At 38.8% G+C, this 20,655-nt stretch overlaps 2 protein-coding genes across 10 annotated transcripts in view; both read left to right on the forward strand.

Annotated features, from left to right (window-relative positions):
* MAP4K3 (mitogen-activated protein kinase kinase kinase kinase 3) overlaps window positions 1–10,535 on the forward strand; it is a 209,373-nt gene extending 198,838 nt beyond the window's left edge. For 7 of the 9 annotated variants that reach the window (XM_059188514.1, XM_059188516.1, XM_059188515.1 and 4 more), the window contains 5 exons: window positions 1,913–1,981; window positions 2,069–2,161; window positions 5,355–5,425; window positions 8,407–8,462; window positions 9,105–10,535. In XM_059188514.1, coding sequence (XP_059044497.1) covers window positions 1,913–1,981; window positions 2,069–2,161; window positions 5,355–5,425; window positions 8,407–8,462; window positions 9,105–9,192 — 377 coding nt within the window. In that variant the 3' untranslated portion in view covers window positions 9,193–10,535. The other 2 variants (XM_059188520.1, XM_059188522.1) reach the window with 2 other exon arrangements.
* A 2,637-nt stretch (window positions 10,536–13,172) lies between these two features.
* The window catches only part of CDKL4 (cyclin dependent kinase like 4), a 45,755-nt gene continuing 38,272 nt past the window's right edge, over window positions 13,173–20,655 (forward strand). The window contains exon 1 of the mRNA XM_059188524.1: window positions 13,173–14,132. The gene's annotated coding sequence lies outside the window, so the exon portion shown is untranslated. The remainder of the gene's footprint in view (window positions 14,133–20,655) is intronic.

Below are 20,655 nucleotides of genomic sequence, written 5' to 3' on the forward strand. Positions count from 1 at the left end.
AGGGCTCAATCTCATGACCTGAGATCATGGCCTGAGCCAAAATCAAGAGTCACACTTAACTGACCGAGCCACCTAGGTGCCCCTAAAAGGCAGTTTTTAAAGGTTTTGCAGAGGCCTTTTGTCAGAGTCTTTGAATTCTTAGGGAAATATTAAGAAGCCAGTTTGGCAATAAATACTGATTTTTCAAGAGTTTTTTGGAAGCCTGAGTGTTCACAGAAGGAAAGAAACTAAGTGTTGAGGCTTTTTTGGCAGTGAAAAAAAATGACAAACATTCACAAAAACCTCGAAACAATTACACAACTTACTGAAGCCCAGGACAGTTGAAAGACCTTTCCTTTAAGGATACATTGTTGAAGGGAAACATGGTTGGCCCCTGGCAACATACGTGGCTTCTGTAGCTCCCCCAAATTGTACTGCATTCTCCCTTAGACACCCATTTTCCCTCTCAGACAGCGGGTGCACTCCTGCTTTCCTGATCTCTTCTTCCCTATTTAACAGGAAGGCATTGTTGGGGGACTGGTACTTAAGTGTTCGTGAGTTTCAGTTAATGAATTTTTCCTGAGCATCTTAATTTTAAATCCTTTTCTACTAATTGTTAAATGAAGGGTGTAATCTCTGTGCAAAAGAATTTTGTACAGCTGTGGGTACCTTCCTTCTTTGGAACTTTTTATTTCATTCTCTTAACGTAAGGAAACCCCTTTATTAGAGGTTAAAAATGATAAGTATAACTCATCTCTGGTTTTGAGATGAGGCAATAAAAATTGAGAGAGAAAGTATAGTTAGACTTCAGAATCATATGAAATTCGAAGCCAGGGGTTTCCTAAACTCTGCTGCAGTTAGAATCTACCTTTGGAAGCTTTTAAAACTTTCTGATGCCTCAAGTCATACACACCTCCAATTAAATAGCAAAATCTAGAGGTGGCAAGTAGGCATCGGTACCTTTTATTAAAGATCTCTAGATAATTCCAGTGTTTGGTAACTAAGTGATAAAAGCAGTTAGTAAAAATTTATTATACTGACTTTCTCCCTGGTAATACTACACTGGCTTCCTGAACTGAAGTGGATTATATATATATGTTCAGACTGTCAATTTTCACAATGTGTATAAGAGCTACAACAATCGGATTTGCAGGAGGCCTATTCCATGTTCTTCCAGCCCTGGTTGGTTACAGAAGTACCAGGTCTAAAACACATTTGAATGTCTGAAATACAGCAGTCCTTGCTGGGATGGCCTAAGACTAAACACTATGGGAAATAGAAAATGGTAGACTATAGATTATCAGACTCCTTCTGCAAGGCCAGAAACAAAGGCCTATGGCTCAGCAATTTCAGTTTTGATGTTCATATGAAGTTTGGGATATCCTACTTTTCACTTCATGGCAAATCACTTAAATATTCTCAGTTTGTAAGAACTTGGATAAATCATTATAATAATAATGCCTCTTTGCATTTTGGTAATACTTCACACTTCTCAAAATACTTCAGTTTTAATTCATTTGTACTTGAAATAATTTAATTCTCATTCATTCACTCAATAAGTATTGCACGTGGTACTAGGCACTTCCATATAGTGATGTGCAAATCCTAGTTCCTGGCCTTCTGAGCGTAAAAGCAAAAATCATTCATAACCATAATGTGGAAGATTAGACTCCTGATTTCACATAGTAATGGAAATAATGACATCACCGGTAGGAAGGACAACAGTTAAAACGGTCAGCCCTCCACCAAGTGCTCACTTCGTTTAGCACCGCATTGGAGTTTAGACCCGAGCAGATTTCTCAACCACTGCACATGTATAACTAAAAATTTAAATCCATTTCCAATTCATTGATACTCAGAATTCTTGTTTTTACATCTCTGTGCTTTCAGTGTTACTTTATGTATAAGTTCATTGAGTTTGTTTGTGTTACAGATAGCCCACAGACAAGCGTTACTCATGTTACCCAGCTGGAGAGAGATACCATTCTTGTATGCTTGGACTGTAAGTTTTTATTTATGAGCATCTTATTTTAATATGTATTTTTAAGCTTAGTTTCTGAGTGACTCTTCCCCCTTCCACCTTCTTTAGGTTGTATAAAAATAGTAAATCTTCAAGGAAGATTAAAATCTAGCAGAAAATTATCATCTGAACTCACCTTTGATTTCCAGATTGAGTCAATAGGTAAGTGAAAGTTTTGTATTTCTTGTCTGATTACAGCAAGAGCTGCTTAAAGTAACTTACCTGATAATTATCTGAAATTATAGAAAGATATTACTAAGGACACATGTTTTTTAAAATACAGGATATAATGAATATGAGGTCAGTGGCAGTCTTCACTTTATACATTCTGTGAAATAGTTTAATAACTGATATAATCTATAGTTAATGGTACCCACCTTAGAGATTTGACATTTCTTTCTTTCTTTCTTTCTTTCTTTTTAAAGATTTTATTTACTTATTTGACAGACAGATCACAAGTAGGCAGAGAGGCAAGCAGAGCGAGGAAGGGAAGCAGGCTCCCCGCTGAGTAGAGAGGCTGATGCAGGGCTCAATTTCAGGACCCTGAGATCAGGACCTGAGCCAAAGACGGAGGCTTTAACCCACTGAGCCACCCAGGTGCCCTGAGATCTGACATTTCAAAAGAAATAAATAAATCTTATTTTTCATAACACAATTATGAATTCCCATTTCCTCCCTATAAGTACTTTAAAATTTAGGACTTACAGTACTCTCTTGTATTTTTGCTATTGTATCTGCTGATGAGAGCATTTTAGGCATCTCCATAAGGAGATCATGGAATCTCTCTGGCATTCTCACATTTTGTTTGACTAAAGTATTTTCTAAAAAAGGATTTCATACAGAATCAGTATTCTAAAATGATTAGATTCCAGAAGAATTAGGTTAAGAATAATCATATATTTGATCGTGCTGAGAAAATGAATGAGAGCTAATTCAGTATTTAACTGGACACAGTTTTTTTGATCTTCATTATCAGGGAAAGATACTTGCACCTATATACGTTGGTTGAGGGTAGGGCCAAGGGCAGATAGTTCATTTGTTTTAATCCTTGATCTGTTTTTACTCTCTCCACCAATTAGAATGTCTCTCTGCCAGCAAGCAAATGCTGATGGTAATAATGAGGGAAATCTCTTCAAGATGTTAGAAAGGAATCCATGCTTAAAAACACATAGCCAGGGCCAAAAAGCAAGACAAAGAACAGAAACTCTAAGCAGTATGCAGGCCTGAAGCCAACAGACATGCTGGGCTCCTGATGATAAAGAAGACTAAAAGTATCCCACAGGATATGGGAACCAGATTCCTTGCTTTAAGTGCCTAGTAACCAAGACTCTCCCCACTAAGGCCTAATGGCTTTATAGGAGATTTTTATCTGCCCTTGAAAAAAAGAGAGGTTCCCTATCCTGTACGGACTATTTCAGATTATTGAACAAATTAGTGTTTAACACTGATACTAAAATCAAGCAAGATGAGTACAGAAAACAAAATTATCCAGTCTCATGAAAACAGATTTTGAAAAAATATAAACGAAGTACTAGCAATTAGAATTCCACATCATCAAATAATAGACTTTATCTCAGGAAAGCAAGGATGGTTCATTCAGCATCAGAAAATTTGTTTATGTAATATAGCACATTACATTTCAGAAAAAGGTCACATAATTTTTCAGTAAATACACAACACAGAAAGAATCCAAGTTATTCATAATTTAAGAAAAAAAACCCAGCTTCTTAGAAAATTAGAAATAGAAGGAAATCTTCTTCATCTAGCAAAGGTTATTAAAAAATATACATACTTCAGTGGTCAAACTCTCCCATTAAAGTCAAGAACAAGATAAGAATACCTGCTGTTCTCACATTTCAACATCATCTTATAAGAAAAGACAAGATAAGAAAAGGAAACTAAGAGAATTAGAAAAAAGTAAAAGATCCTTTTTTGCCAAAAGTACAATTATCTACATAGAAAGTATAGCTCTCTAAGTAAACTACTGAACCAATAGGAGAATTTGGAGTTGCTGGATGTGACTAATACAAATGAATAGCTTTTTAGTGTGCCAGAAATTAAGAAATTTTTGATAGGAAAAAAGATCTCATTGACAATGGCAATAAAATATGTGGAAATAAATGTAATCCAAACATGTTTAAAACCATTATCTAGGAAATTCCAAATTATTGTTTAAAAACATAAAAGAACAAATGAAGAACCATACCGTGTCCATGGGTAGACGGACTACGAGAAAGGTTTCAGTTCTTTATAAGTTAAACCACACAGATGTTCTGTGCCACTTGATAAACTTATCTGAAAATTTAATGGAAGAACTAAATGCCAAGAATAATAAAATAAATAGTAAAATAAGTAAATAAAAATAAATAAATACTTCAGTACTCCTCAGTATTGAAACTTTGGCAAAGCCATAATGATTAAGACAGTGTGAGATCAACACAGAGTTAAGTAAATAGAGCAGTGGCACTAGAAGAGAAGGCTCAGAAATGCGCCTACACGTAAACGGAAATTCACAGTGTGATGTGTCAGTGGAAAACGGTAGACGTTCAGCAAATGATGCTGGTACAATTGGTTATCTGCAGGAAACAAAATTGAATGTTTTCCTCACTGGATACGCACAACAATGTGTGTTTAAATATGTAAATATTAAAAACAAAACTAATATTTTTATTAAGTACATATGCCTGTGTCCCATTCATTCTTTTTCTAGAATTAGAAAATTTTGCACCTGTATTCAAAAAGAGGCACAGAGTGTTTATTATAGATGGTAATAACAAAAAACTAGAAACAACTTAAATGTTCATCAGATCACATGTATGAAAGTTGGAAACATTTAGTATAAAGTTTGATACTGTGTAGTAGTAATAAAAACAGGCATGAGAATGACAGACCCTAAATTTATAATAGTAGTTACGTCAGGGAGGAAGGAAGGACTGGAATGGGATTACAGGGGGTTGTAAATGGATGCCAGCTGTATTTGGTTTTATTTAAAACAAAAGGCAAATATGGTAAAATGTTAAGATTTGATAGTTATGTGGTGGATACATAGGTTTCTGTGCTATTTTCATATTGTTAAAATACCTTATTTCAAATATTTCCATTTTATCAAAATAAAAATTTTAATGAACAAAACAATATTTTTGAAGAACTTTCTTTTTTCTTGCCTAAAAGATGAATAAAGCCTGTCTGGTATATGTATGTTTTAAATTTCAAAAGTAAAGATGCCATGTAAATATGGAATAGCTGACATTAGTTATTAAATGAAGTATTACTATGCAAGATAGAGGGACAAAATGATGCTTATTGGTTGAACTTTTGTACTATTAACAGTAACTGAGCTGTTCTTGCCTGCTAGTTTGCCTACAAGACAGTGTGCTAGCTTTCTGGAAACACGGAATGCAAGGTAGAAGTTTTAGATCTAATGAGGTAAGTAATCTTTTAAATACTGTGTATATTAGGGTTGCCTGGTTGCTTAGTTGGTTAAGCCTTTGACTTCCGCTCAGGGTCCTGGGATCGAGCCCCACTTCCTGCTCCCTGCTCAGCAGGGAGTCTGCTTTTCCCTCTGCCCATCCACCTGCTGCAGCTCATGGTCTCTCTGTCTCTTTCTCAAATAAATAAATTAAAAACATTACTTAGAACAACAGCATAGATGCTGATTCTTTTTGTTTTGAGGCACCTTTCTACTTTGTATTTCAGAAATAATGACCAGAGTGGGCTTATAGGTAAAGGATTGCACATTACTTTTCAGCCACTATGTCTCCTGTTTCTCTTAGCCTGATTCACTTGACATTTGTAAGATTCTTTCCCCCCACCCCTTTTAATAATAGACACTTTGGTAAAGACATGCCAATTGTATATTCTGATTGGTTTAAGATTTTATTTATTTATTCATTCATTCATCATTTTTTTTTTTAAATTTTAGAAAAAGAAAGCATGAGAAGGAGAGGGACAAAAGGAGAGACAATCCCCAGCAGACTCTGAGTTGAGTGCAAAACCCAACACAGGGCTTGATCTCATGACCCTGAGATCATGACTTGAGCTGAAACCAAGAGTCAGGTTCTGACTGAGCCACCCAGGCACCCTGCCCCGTTTCTTCCTACCTTAATTTAACTTCAGGAACAGTTTAACTCCCAGCTCCCAAGTCCTAGGACATATTCAGTTCTGCTCAGCATTTCCACCAGAAAGTGCTGAGCTTACAAAATGTGAGCAAAATGTGGTACTTTCCCCCAGGAATATCATAGGCAAGTGAAATCATCAGAAATCCTCCCTGGACCCCCAAAACCAATCCTCACTTGAGCAGGAAAGGGAAAGGAGAACCTTAAGTGCCTCAAGCAAAAAGTAGCTCATTTGTGTCCTAACCTGTCATTCTAAGCTCAGAGTATTTCTTCTAAGCACATGGACATTTTAATAGCAGAGTGACCATGAGCATGGGTTCCAGAGTTGAAACACTGGGTTCAGGTCTCCACCCTGCTGTTTTGTAACCGTAGCCATGGCGTATCACTTAACTTCTCTTTGCCTTTACTTCCCATTTATGAATTGAGGATAACAAAATGGTACTTACTTCATTAGTTATTAAGATTAATTGAAAGAAAGTATATAATGTGCTTGGCATAATGCCCGGCTTACAGTAGGTATTCAGGAAAAGAGGGGCACATTGGTGGCCAGTCAGTAGAGCATGCATGTGACTTTGACCATAGGGTTGTAAGTTGGGTTGTAGAGACTACTTAAAAATAAAATCTTTGAAGAAAAGAAACTTCGTAGCTAATAGGTTTCTAGTAGTTATTCCCACAAGAGGGCTTCTCAGGAATATGTTTTAAAATCACCTGGGGGAATTGAGCAGGGAGATAAAAACAGTCTAATAAACACTAGGCAGAGAAAGAAAGACACCGTAGGCAGGATACCAGAAAGCAGTTTAAGAAAAAGAAGTCCAAAAAAGCACCTGCACTGAGGGGCTTTTTCTTTTCTTCTCTTTTTTTAAAGATTGTAATTATTTAAGGGATACAGAAAGAGCACAAGCAGGTGAAGGGACAGAGAGAGAGGAAGCAGGCTCCCCGCTGAGCAGAGAGTCCGATGTGGGGCTCGATCCCAGGACCCTGAGATCAAGACCTGAGCCGAAGGCAGATGCTTACCCCACTGAGTCACCCAGGAGTCCCTGAGGGGCTTTTTCAAACTGTGCTGGCAGCCCTTACTAAATATTGCTTCTCCAAAAGTGTTGTATCCTTCTAATAGGCAAACCCCAAAACACATGGAAGATCAGTCATGGTGACCCACTATTACTGTAGTGAGCATGTTGGATTCTTCAGGTGTGCTGGGTTCCGAAACAGGTTGAGAATCACTGGTGTTTCCAGAATAACTAATTGTGGAGATACTAATAGAATACTTTTAGTTTGGAAAGCAAATTGTTTTTTCAGCCTAAAAAACTGTGGGGAGGGGCGCTTGGGTGGCTCAGTGGTTTAAGCCTCTGCCTTCGGCTCGGGTCATGATCTCAGGGTTCTGGGATCGAGCCCCGCATCAGGCTCTCTGCTCAGCGGGGAGCCTGCTTCCCCCTCTCTCTCTGCCTGCCTTCTCCCTACTTGTGATCTCTATCAAATAAATAAATAAAAATCTTAAAAAAAAAAAAAATCTGTGGGGAGAAGTTTCTGCCATTGTAATTTGGAATGTTTTGCACTCAGTGAGCAACAAATCATGGGTTTTTCTTTCTCCCGTAGACTTCTCTTTAACTCCCCAACTGGTAGTGGGTCACACTGAGGACTTCTTAAAGGATATCTGCCAACAGCAAATACTATTTCAGGAGACTGGGGGAGATACAGGAAAGAAAAGTCATCTGTTGAGCTCTGCCTTTGCTAGGCATTGTACCCACTGCTACTTCTGAGAGCTCTGCACAACAGTAGTGCAGAGCAGAGCTTTTCTCTCCTGTTTCACAAAAGACAGAACCATTTTCAGCAAATTACTACTTGGCCCAGTGTCCTAGCAGCTTAAGTGGGAGAACCGGGATTCAAATTCCAGTCTCGAGTTTGTCCCATCATACTACAGTGCAGCCTTTGAAGTAAAAGGACCAGATCTAAGTGGCTTGCTGCTGCAGTGGCTTTGCTGTCAGCATTAACAGGACCGACAACGATTTCTGATAAATGGACTGCATGCTTGCTTTTCCATTTTTCCCTTTTAGTAAATAATTTAGTAAATAATTTTCCTACTCTCCTCTTTTTGATTAATTCAAAATTAGGCACCTTTTTCCTAGACTAGCAAACTGATGTGTCTGTGTGCTGACTTAACAGACTAACAGTCATGCAGGGATCTCTTTGCATCTTAGGAATTATGTTTCTTTTCTATAGAGTTATAAATTAAATGCCCATATAAAATTTTGTGCCTTCAATTTCAGAAATTAAGTTTATATTTTAATTGAACAGGTAACACAAGAGATTTCAGATAACACAAGAATTTTCAGACTGCTTGGATCTGACAGGTATGGAAAGAGGTGGTATTAAACACATAGTACTAAATGTGTTTTATAAATCCAGCATGAATCTGATTTCTTTTTCAAGGGAATTGAAATTTCTACAGTAATATGTTCAACGTTATATTTTTCACACTAAAGAATTAACTAGTCAGGAAGTTATAAAGCCTTTGAGACTGCCTGATCTAAGTAACAGGAATATATAGATCTGCCAGTACTTATTTTGCACTAAATGTGCTGTCTAAAGTATGATTTACAGCACAAGAAAGAGGAAATACCATATGCTAACAAATAAAGCTTTTTGGTTCTAGTGCCAAATAGAATTTTTGGGTTCTATTCTGATATACTTTATGATTCTTGAACAACAGGTTGCTCTGTACTTCGTGAGAATTAAGTTCCCCCAAATTATTCCAAATACAGGTTTTCCGCACCTCTGGCTCTTCGAGCAACACTGGCTGAGCCGTGGGAGGTGGTGGGCAGCAAAAGTACTTCCTGGAGCTGCAACTGGTTCTTTAGTCATAGTGATTTGCAAGTCATTTTCTACCCACAAATCGAACGGCATTTATAGAGGCATAAAATGAAGAAGCAATGGAAAACGTTTCTGCTTACATTAGTTTTCAAGAATAACTTTTGTATGTTTGTCCCCTTTAGGGTCGTTGTTTTGGAAAGTAGGCCAACTGATAATCCCACAGCAAACAGCAACTTGTACATCCTGGCGGGCCACGAGAACAGTTACTGAGGACGGCTGTGCTTCGACCCCTACTGTTAGAAAAAAGCAAGCATGACTGCACCGTCGTCGTCAAGTGCTTGAGGCTGTACAAAGCCTCCGTCACCGGGCTTCGGTCACTTGTAATTTATTGTGGCATGAAACAAGATGGGAAGAAGTTTTGTTTTAAGTGGTATGGATAGATTTAACGTATTGAACCACACAAGTGCTTAATTCATTGTTATGTAATCTTTGTACATACAGGCAGTATTTTTCTGTGAAACTTCATATTGCTGAAGACATACACTAAGAATTTATGTAGATAATGTACTTTTATGAGATGTACAAGTAAGTGTCTTATCTGTACAGATGTAAATGTTGATGAAAATGCAATTGGGGTTAATATTTTAAGAACTCTTAGTATATTCTTAGGTGTGGCTGTATTATAAAATGGGATGCTGGCAATGAAACCATACATTTAACACTATTGTATTTTTATTATATGTAATTTAGTAATATGAATACAAATCTTGTAACTTTCAAAATTGTAATGGAGGCTATAATCATTTTATAATCTTGTTTTTAATTTTAATGCAAGTACACTGGTGTTTATATTTGCACAAAGTATTGATATGTGATGTATTAAGTCACAAAAGTAAGCTGTGACACTGTCAATATGCATTTGGCTCCACAACACCTTTTTTAAATGTATTTGGGTGGTTTTCTGTGTGAAACAACCCAATTAACCACCTGTTGTAGTAACTGGTCTTTTTATATTTAAGCAGAATCCTGTAAGATTGTTTGTCTGTGCTTAAAAAACACACCTTCAAAAAAATTTTGAATCACAGAGTAGCGGTACCATGATAGAACACTGCAGTTGTCTGAATTACAGTTGCACAAAGGATAAATGAGCATTATTAAAGAGCCCACACTAAACATTTCATAGAATCACATTGAAAAACTATCACATTCCATAGAGGGGAGTGGTTCAAATTTCTAGTGAAATTTTTTACTTTGGTTGGCCTTATTTTATGATCATTTTCATATTTCTTTTGACTTAGAGTATTAAAACATGGCCAAAATAATTTAGTTACTACCTCATATAAACAATATAATGGTTACTACACATCGCAGGAACTTAGTTTTGGTTCAAAGTCACTTTTGATTGCTTTTTTCCAATGGAATATGTATATACCAAGTTTTAGCAAAATGCACACTTTGGCTCTTTTTTGCTATATGTTCTTTATATTTTAATGTGGGTATATACACTAGGAACAAACTAAATTGTGATTTATGGTCTTCATTTATTTTAATTGATAATGCTTTTAAATATGTTTCTGATTGTACATAGTGTAAAATAAACGTGTTTTTTAACATGCGGTTGTACAGTAGCTTGTCATCTGGCTTAATCTCTGTATAGAGTAAAACTAAAATTTATTAAGGAGAAAAACAAATTTTTTAATTATTCTACATACCCATCCTGATCCCTCAGATCATATTTTTATTTGATCTGTCATCTCAGTTTCATAAAGGGGTATCTTTTACAGACTCTTAAACTTTCTGATCAGGAAAATCAGTGAAACATTCGTAGTCTTAATGGATCAGGTGTTGGCAAACATACCTCAGCCTAATCCTGCTCACTGCCTGTCTTTGTAAATAAAGTTTTATTGGAACACCACACAACATACTCATTTATGTGTTGTCTGTGGCTGTGTTTGCGCTATAGTGACAGAGGTGAGTGATTGCAAGAAAGTCGTATGGCTTATAGAGCCTTAAATATTTACCATCTGACCCTATATAGAAAAAGTTTGCCAACTCCTGGGTCACAGAAAGGAACAGGAGAGTGTTGGGGAATGTAGTTCTAGAGACTGAAGAAAGGAACAATTAGGTGAGAAGAACTGGATGGTGGATCATGAGGCACCATTTCTCCCTCTGCTAGTGCACTACCCTTCTCTGTGACTTACGTAGTTTATTGACTCTGCAACAGTTTCCTAATCTAAAAACATGACTTTGAAATCAGGTGTTGTCATAGCAGTTGTGTATATATATGGCTTTTCCCCAGTAAATACATTGTCACTGATCTTAGCATTAATGATTAACAACTGTTTAAAAAACACATTTTGCCAATATAACATTATCATTGACTTATTGAAAAACAGAGACTCATAGAAAAGATTTTCAAGACATCAGGATTCTGTTCTTGGCATTTGTTGACCAGGTTGTTGGTCCTTTTTCTCGGCCACTGTTTTTTCTAATTTCCAAGTCCTGTAAATTATATAAAGGGTCACACCTCAAAATATTTAACAATTTAACTGTCAAACACTTGGAATTATTCCCGGAAAATATACAAGTGGTTCATGTGTTACTCATGGGCTTTTTAAAAACATAGACCCCTGTAATCAATCTTTGGGGGCCAAGCCCAATAACCTGTTATTTTTATAAATTCATGCAGATTATTCTGATGTGCAGTCCCTATATGGGAAACTGGTGGACCTGAATTTAAATCCGTTTTCTGAGGGTGGTCCAAGGATCATACGCCTCAGAATAATCTTTGATGACTCTTAAAAATGCAAATTTTATAGCTCCACCTAGTGACTTTTGATTAAGGATCCTTATTCGCTCAAAAGGAAAAGAGCTACTCACCTAAATGTTAGAGACAATATACTTCATTGAAGTTCAACCTGTCTTATTAGCTAGTTTCTTAGTAGTGTTGAAAAGAATGAGATCAGTTTCTGGACCTGCTGGCTGTCATTCAGGTTATGCTGATTTCAGGAGAAATAGCGAAAGAAAGGACGGATAGATAGTAGTTTTTACCATTACTAGAAGAAAGTTGAAAATGTGTGCTATACAAAATAATGAGTAAGCACTAAGAGTATTGCTCGAGGGAATATAGTAAGTGCCCCGTGCATATATCTGTGCTAGGTGTGACGATTCTACATGCTTTACACAGATTGTCTAACAGAAGTCCCAGAACAGCCCAGTGGGGTAGGTATTGTATTGTTAATGCCACTTTACAAGTAAAGAAACAGAGGCACAGAAAACTTGAATAACTTGCCAGAGAATATAACTAATAAGTAGTAGAGCTATAACTTGAACCCAGGCCACTTCATTCAAATTGTATACATACCCGGAAGGTACTATAGTAAAGTATGGATTACACAGAACACAAGCAGTATATCCCCTGCCCTGTAATATACATGAAGCATTTTTTTCTCCCAGAAATTAGATTTATTTTCTCCAGGAGTTGGATTTCAAATGCTGATTTTCACAGTTTCTTGCAACAAGAGAAATTAACTTACTATCTTAATTTTGTGACTTCACCAGAAAGCATTTTCTTTATTCAAAGTGTTTTGTATTAGAATAAAAACGATTTGCATAAAATTACAGCTAAAGCTTATTCAGTAAGTGTAATCAAAACTTATTGCAAAGACTTTTTACTTTTGTGAGCTAGTTGTTTAACCAACTTATATATTGCAGTGTACCCAGGCACCTCACTGGCACTGGAAAAAAGATGGAAAAGGCATCATTTCCAGTATTCAAGAAGCCTATTTGGATGAAAAAAAAAATAAAGGTACAGAAGACTGCACATAATTATACTTTGGGGGGAAAAGAAAGCCTTTGTTTGGAAGGTTACCTATGAACCGTGTTGTTAACAGATGAAGAGTTTAACGAGCGCGGGACAAAAGGGTAGCAAGCTGTAGGCTAGACTAGGGTTCCAGGACCTTAAGGATAAACGCAGCTGAGCTGTTTAGCGAGCCTGGAGCACAGCAACCGGCACAAAGCTAGAAAACAGGGTGGCGCCTGACTGGAGAGCTTCCCAACAAGAAAAGGAGCTCCAGTCAAGAGTTTTCGGAACTGCAGCGATCGGACACACGCCCGTGGGAACAGGCCGCTGGGTTTGTGCCTAGGTGATCCCTTGTATCCCTCCTGAGAATATTCTCTATAGCATATGAGGGCAGAAACGAAGAGGCGGGAGTTCATGTCGATTTGAGTTTATTGGGAGGATGCTTGGTCTTGAAAGAGAACGGAGACAAAGGTGGTTTCTGGTTTTCTTTCCAAAGCACATGGAAGCAAACGGAAAAACAGGATGAGGAGGACAGCCACCTGAAGGGAGAGGGGGAAGTGTGCCCACCCTGAGCCCCGCGCGGTGGGGAGCGCGTTACTGACGCCGAGCAAGGATGTATGTGCACGTCAACATCCAGTATTTTTAAGTTCACATTTGGGAACGAGAGGGTAAGCTTTGGCAAAAATGATCTCGTCCAGCGTTAACACGTTTACTTCGATATGACATTCATCACGGGATTGGTTCGACTTGCTGCCCCCTGGGTGGCCCATGTGTCTCGTTCTGAATCCGCTCAGATACCCCCCGCCCTCGCGCGCGCGCGCGTCTGCTGAACCGCGAACGCGGCGGCGGTGTGTCCCACAGCTCACAGCTGCCTGTCACGGCAAAGCCTCCACAGGTTTGTCGAAAGGCTGTGTGGACCGTAAAGCAAGACGGGGACGTCCGGTCTGACAGACTGAAGGTCCCCGCCCGGGCAGGGAAGCGGCCTCGTGTCACCGTTGACGCGGGCTTCCTCTGAAGCGCTGCTGAGAACTTGGAAAGGAATCGGACTTGCTACAGTCACGCGTTCATGGAAAAGTAGTTTGTTTCCCGAGCGTCTTCCAGGGCGTCTTCAGGGCTCTGGAGCAGAAACCGCCGCGGCGTGGGTACCCGGGACGTCACGGCTCCGCCCCGAGGCTGCCCCTCCCGAGGCCAGGCGGCGCGGCCCCGGCTTCCCGTGAGGCGTGCGCCGGGGGACCGCTCCGGAAGCCGCCCGGCCCGCGCGCCCTGAGCGTCCGGTTGCCCCGGAGACGCCGCGGCCCTTCGCTCCTCAGTTGCTGGGCGGGTGGCGGCCGGCGCGCAGCGACCTGCCCCGGGTCCGGACCGCTCCGGATTGCGCGAGACGGCGTCGCGGGCGCCCCCGGACCACACCGTAAGTGGGGGTGCTGACCGAGAGAGGGCCGGGGTCTGCAGGACGCTCCCAGGTGAAGAAAGTTCCTGAGGGCAGGAGAGCGGGTTTGCGGGGAAGAAGGGGAGTGGCAGGCAGGGCGGAGGCGAGGGACGGAGGTGACGGGGTGCTCCCGCCGACCGCACGCCCCACCTGCTGCGGCTCCCTAGGGGCGAGAGGGAGGTGCGGCCTGGGGGAGGCGAGTGCTGAGGTGGTGGCAGAGGGGACAGCAGGGGCGCACCGGCACGCTGGGAAACCCGTGTGTGGCGGAGAAGCCGGACTGCCTTTAAAAGGTCAAGATCTCTTTAGAGGCCTGGAAGTAAGGTGGACTGTGCCGAGCTTCCAGATACGTGTACGTATGAAATTTACCAAAGCACGTGCCTGGAGCACAGCAACCGGCACAAAGCTAGAAAACAGGGTGGCGCCTGACTGGAGAGCTTAATGAGTTTTAAGCAAAATGAGTTTCTTGGGTTATGTGAATTATATGGTCTTCTGGTTTCCCCGGAGATGCTTTTAATGACTCTGATTGTACTGCCGCCAAGACGTTTATTAACAGGTGCGTGTACTTTTGAAGTTCCGTAATTCAGTGTTACGTTCATAAGACAGATGCAGAATGCATTTGCAGCCCATTTTCTTGATCAGTTCTGTTAAATATGAGTACTACCAAGTTTGGGTGCACTGGAAACAAAAGTAAAACAACATCGCACATTGTGACTTGAAGCCTGCAGAATTTAACTGGGCTTGCCCAGTCTTGAAAATGTCTCCTTGTTTCCCTCTCTCCTAACACCACTGTTCACACCAGTTTCTTATAAATTTAAGATTAGGAAATTGATGAATATTTTTTCATCCCATTACTCTCCCTTAATTTTGTTTTTCTTCCCCCAGTGCTTTCCATAGGTGTGCTTGAGTCCTCAGGCCGTGCTTTGTGATACAATCATTGAAAATAATCTGCCTCCCAGTGTTTCCTCTGTTTCTGTGTGCATCATTTCCTTCTGACTAAGGAAATTAAATAGGAAACTCAAAGAATTTAATGATCCACTCAAGTAGTACTCAAGTACTACTCAAATATCTTTCTATATTTACCAGTGGGTCCAAGTCTATATCTGTTTTTGCCTTTGTACACAGAACTTGATTAATTTTTTTTAAAAGATTTTATTTATTTATTTGACAGACAGAGATCACAAGTAGGCTGAGAGGCAGGCAGAGAGAGAGGAGGAAGCAGGGTCCCTGCTGAGCAGAGAGCCCGATGTGGGGCTCTATCCCAAGACCCTGAGTTCATGACCTGAGCTGAAGGCAGAGTCTTAACCCTCTGAGCCACCCAGGCACCCCAGAACTTGATTAATTTAACAGTCAAGTGTTTGGTAAATTTTGAAGTCAGGAGGCCCCATAGCCCAGAGATACATAAGCTCAGCTGAAGGTCATTAATGACTATGAAAAATATTTTCAACCAGTTTCATCTATTCCCTGTCAATGGCTCTATCACTGTTTGATCTTGATTTGCTGCCCAGATACTGTATTAACCATCAAAATGTGATTATTTCCTTTGCTGAAAATAGAAAATTATTTTTCGAATTTAGCGGAAAGGTTTGAGAATAAAATTATGGCAGGACTTCGACAGGGTGAGCACCTGGCACCACGTTCCAGCCACTGGGCTGAGAATGCAAGTCAGGTGTGATGAATAATGTGGAAAAAAGGAGTGGCAGAAGTTGTGAATACAGGATGTGTACAGAGAGAGAGCTTGCCTTTAGGAATTGTGGAAGGATGGGGCGCTTGGGTGGCTCAGTGGGTTAAAGCCTCTGCCTTCAGCTCAGGTCATGATCCCGGAGTCCTGGGATCGTGGGATTGAGCCCCGCATCGGGCTCTCTGCTCAGCAGGGAGCCTGCTTCCTCCTCTCTCTCTGCCTACTTGTGATCTCTGTCAAATGAATAAATAAAATCTTAAAAAAAAAAAAAAAGGAATTGGGGAAGGATAAAAGAAGGGACATTTGAGTTGAACTGCAGAAGATGAGGATTTGGTGGTCAGACCTTCTCAGCAGTGATGTAAGCAGAGACAGATCTGAAAGTGTTTGGGAAAGAATCTCAGAAGCAATGTGGGAAAGGTACATTGGGACCAGAGTGTAAAAGACTGTAAGTATCCTACTATAATCTTTTTTTCATTCTGTGGCATCAGAGGCCATAAGACACTTTTGAGGAAGGATAATATCTGATTATCTTGATGTTTGAGAAAGGTGTTTTTGGTGTATTGAATGTAGATATGCAGAAGAAAAGTGAGTTATGACACTTCAGTCCCACCAAATGTAGATTTTTTAAATAGTTTGATTTTAACATAATAATTTCAAACTTGCAAGAAAAGTACAATGAACTCCCATGCATCTACATTCATTAATTGTGCTCCATTTGTTTTATCACTTCCTTTCTGTCTCTCTCTATATAAATACTTGCACATTAATTTTCTGTACCTTTTGATAGTGTTACAGATACCATGTGCCTTTACCCTTAAGTAGTTCAGTGTGTATTTCCTAAGAATCGGGACATTTTCTTACATAACCACAGTACAGAATCAGGAAATTTAGTACCTCGTCCACAGTCAGTGGTTAGATTTCACCAGTTATCCCACTATTACTCTTGACAGTTATCCCATTCTAAGATTCATTTTAGGATCACACATTACATTTCCTTTTCATATTTTTTTAGTCTCCTTCCTTCTGGAAAAGTACCTTGAACTTTATCTTACCTTTATCTTTCATGACCTTACCATTTTTTTTTAAATACAGGCCAGTTATTTGTAGGATGCCAAAGTTTTGTCTATTTTTTAAATTTTTTTATTTTATTAAGACTTTATTTATTTATTTGACAGAGACAGAGATCACAAGTAGGCTGAGAAGAAGGGAAGCAGGCTCCCTGCTGAGCAGAGAGCCCACGTGGGGGGGGGGGGGGCCTCAATCCCAAGGACCCTGGGATCATGACCTGAGCTGAACGCAGAGACTTTAACCCACTGAGCCCCCAGGTGCCCCAGTTTTGTCTATTTTTTTTCTCATGGTTCGATTCACGTTTTGCATTTCAGGCAACAGTACCATTAAGGAGATGCTAGGTCCTTCTCAGTGGTGCATTGTCTTTCTACAATTTCATGTAAATGGAACTATACAATATGTGTGTTTGGGGGAGTTGTCTGGCTTCTTTCACATAGCGTATGTCTTCAGCTTTTTTTTTTTTTTAATGCTTATCACGTAATGGCATGTATCAGTACTTTCTTTTTAATGTTGAATGAGTATTTCATTGTGTGGATTTTCATTCATTGATTAATGGATAGTTTGTTTTCAATTGAAGCTCTTATGAATAATGGTACTATAACATTTGTATGCATGTCTTCATATTGGCATATATTTTTATTTTTCCTGAGTAGATACCAAAGAGTGGAATTGCTGTTTATGTTTAACTTTTATGTTTAATTTTTAAAATATTACCAAACTGTTTTCCAGTGGGGCTGTGCCACTTAACATTCCCACCATTAATGTGTGAGAGTTCCAGTTTCTATACATCTTTATCAATCCTTGATATTGTCAGTCTTTTGGATTTTACGTGTTCTGGTGGATGTGTGGTGGTATCTTATTTTGGTTTTAATTCATATTTCCTAATGACTAATAGCATCCTTTCATGCACTTATTAAACATCTGTATATCTTCTTTGGTAAAATATCTCTATTAATCTTTTGTACATTTTGGGGGTGACTGGCTGGCTCAGTTGGTAGAGCATGCAACTCTTGATCTTGGATTTATGAATTTGAGCCCCATGTTGGGGGTAGAGTTCACTTGAAAAAAATCTTTTGTCCATTTTTAACTTGGGTTATCTGGCTGCCTGTTGAATTATAAGAGGGCTTTATGTATTGTATATACAAATCCTTTAATATTTTCTTCAGTCTGAGCCATATTTTTTCATTTTCTTAATAAAAGAATTTTTTGGAGAGCAAAAGATTATAATTTTGATAATCCCATTTTATCAACTTTTTCTTTTGTCATGCTTTTAGTGTCATATCTTGGAAATTTTTGCCTAACTTAAGATCAGAAAGATTTTTCTCCTTTGTTTTTATTAGAAGTCAGTAGTAGTTGCAGCTCTTACATTTTGGTCTGTGATTCATTTTGAGTTAATTTTGGTATATTGCATAGGTATCTAAGTTTTTGTTTGTTTGTTTGTTACATATGGACCTCAATTTTCTTAGCATCATTTGTTGAAAACATTCTCTCTTCATTGAATTGCCATGGCATCTTTGTTGAAATCAATTAGCTATAAATAAAAAGGGTCATTTCTTGATGCTCTGCTCTGTTCACTGATACATATGTGTCTTTAAGCCAATACCATATTCTTTTGATTTACTATAACTTTATGGTAAAATTTGAAGTCAGGTATTATAAGTCTTCCCAGTTTGTTTTTAATTCCAGGTTGCTTTGGCTATTCTGGTTACTGTGCGTTTACGTATCAATCTAAGGTTCAACTTGTCAATTTCTACCCCCAAAAAGTCTGTTGGGATTTCTATAGGGATTGAATTTAATCTGTCAGTGAGTTTATTGAGAACTGACATCGTAATTGAGTTTTCCAATCCATGAACTTGACATCTCTCTCCTTTTATTTATCTCTTCTTTCATTTCATGAGCAGTATTTTTAATTTTCAGTGTAGAGGTCTTACACTTCACTTATTAAATTCATTTCAAAATATTTTATTCTTTTGATGTTATGATGAGTAGAATTATTTTCATTTCATTTTCAAATTGTTGCTAGTGCATAGAAACACAATGTTACTGTATTGATCATCTATCCTACTATATTGCAAACTTGTTCATTAGTTCAAGTTGTTTTTTCATAGATTCATTAGAATTGTTTGCTTATAGTGTCGTGGCATTTCCAAATAATGACAGCATTAGTTTCCATTTCCAATCTGTACAACTTTTAATTTCTTTTTCTTGATTTGTTGCAGTGGCAAGAACTTCCAAAACAATGTTAAATAGAAGTGGTAAAAGCAAAATCATTTTCCCAGTCTTAGGGGGGAAAGCATTGTCTCTCACCCTTAAGCAGGTTAATTATACATTTTTCACAAATGTCTTTGAGGAAGTTCCCTTCTATTCCTGGTTTGTTGATAGTGTTGGCTTTTGTCAAATGCTTTTTTCAGGTCTACTGCGATGGTCATGTAGTTCCATCTTTTATTCTGTTATTATGGTGTTACACATAACTGATTTTCAGATATTAAACCAACCTTGCATTCTTGAAATAAATTTCACATAATCAGACATATAATCCTTTTCATATGTTTGGATTTGGTTTGTCAATTATTTTGTTGGGGATTCTTGTATCTATATCATGAGAATAATGATCTGTAGTTTTCTAGTAATTTCTTAGTCTGACTGCGTATCAAGGTAAATATTGGCCTTATGGATTGAGTTAGGAAATGTCTCCTATCTTATTTTCGGGACTAGTTTGTGAAGAATTGGTATTAATTCTTCTTTTGAATACTTGGTAGAATTCACTTTTGAAGCCATCTGACCCTTTTCTTTGTGGGTATATTTTTTATTATTATTAAATTTTTCATTTGTCACTTTAAAGTCTTTGTCAGCTAAATAAAATAGCTGGGTCCATTCAGAATCCATTTTTATTGTCTCCCCTCCCCCCCCCCAAAATATCAGGCACACTCGTTTTTCTTAGTAACTGAAAACCGGACACTGTAGATAATTTATCTATGCTGGATTCCAATTTTCTCCTGAGGGCTTTTTTTTTTGTGGTTTTGTTTTTTGTTTTTGCAACTTGCCTGTATTCCAGAATCTATCTCCTTCCAAGTGTGAGACTGTTGATGTCTGTGTTCAGTTTTTTATTTGTAAGCCTGGCTCTCTAGGATTCACTATTGTCTGCCCAGTAATTTGGGCAGCAGCGGTACCTAAATAACTCTAGCCATAATCTTTCACCCTCTTCCAGTGGATCATTGTGTGGGTTGGAGACTGCATTCATTATGCATTCATAGTTCAGTCAATCCTCACATCTGCCTCAGCCTTAACTTTCCTCAGGGCCTTCCCTTATCTTCCCTGTGCATTCCTCCTAGTTTCCCAGTTAGCCAGAGATATGCAAAGCCAACCTAACCCTTCTATGGTTCTTTCATTTCCATGATCTTCCCATAAATTTTTGGTTAGTCTGTAGCTCACCCCTACTGGAACCACATCCTTGAGTTTACAAAGCTGTGGGTTTTTTCCGTATTTGTTTCCTACTGAATTTGTAAGAATTTTACTAACAGTATTGTCACAGGTTTTTAGCCTGTCAGAGGTTTGAGCTATGTTGAGCACATTTTCTCTTGGAGTAAGGCTTCTGGTTCATGGCCAGTTCACAGTGGTAGAACGACTGCACCTGCTGAGCTGAGGGATGGGGTAGAGGAAGAAAGGCAGCAGACCCTGGTAAGAACCCACAGACTCCCAGTGTACTTAGTGGAATTCTGATTTATCATGAATAAATACTTTGTTTTTTGCCTTTGGTTG

This window comes from Mustela lutreola, chromosome 9 (assembly GCF_030435805.1).
Source record: "Mustela lutreola isolate mMusLut2 chromosome 9, mMusLut2.pri, whole genome shotgun sequence".
In the NCBI taxonomy this organism is placed as follows: domain Eukaryota; kingdom Metazoa; phylum Chordata; class Mammalia; order Carnivora; family Mustelidae; genus Mustela; species Mustela lutreola.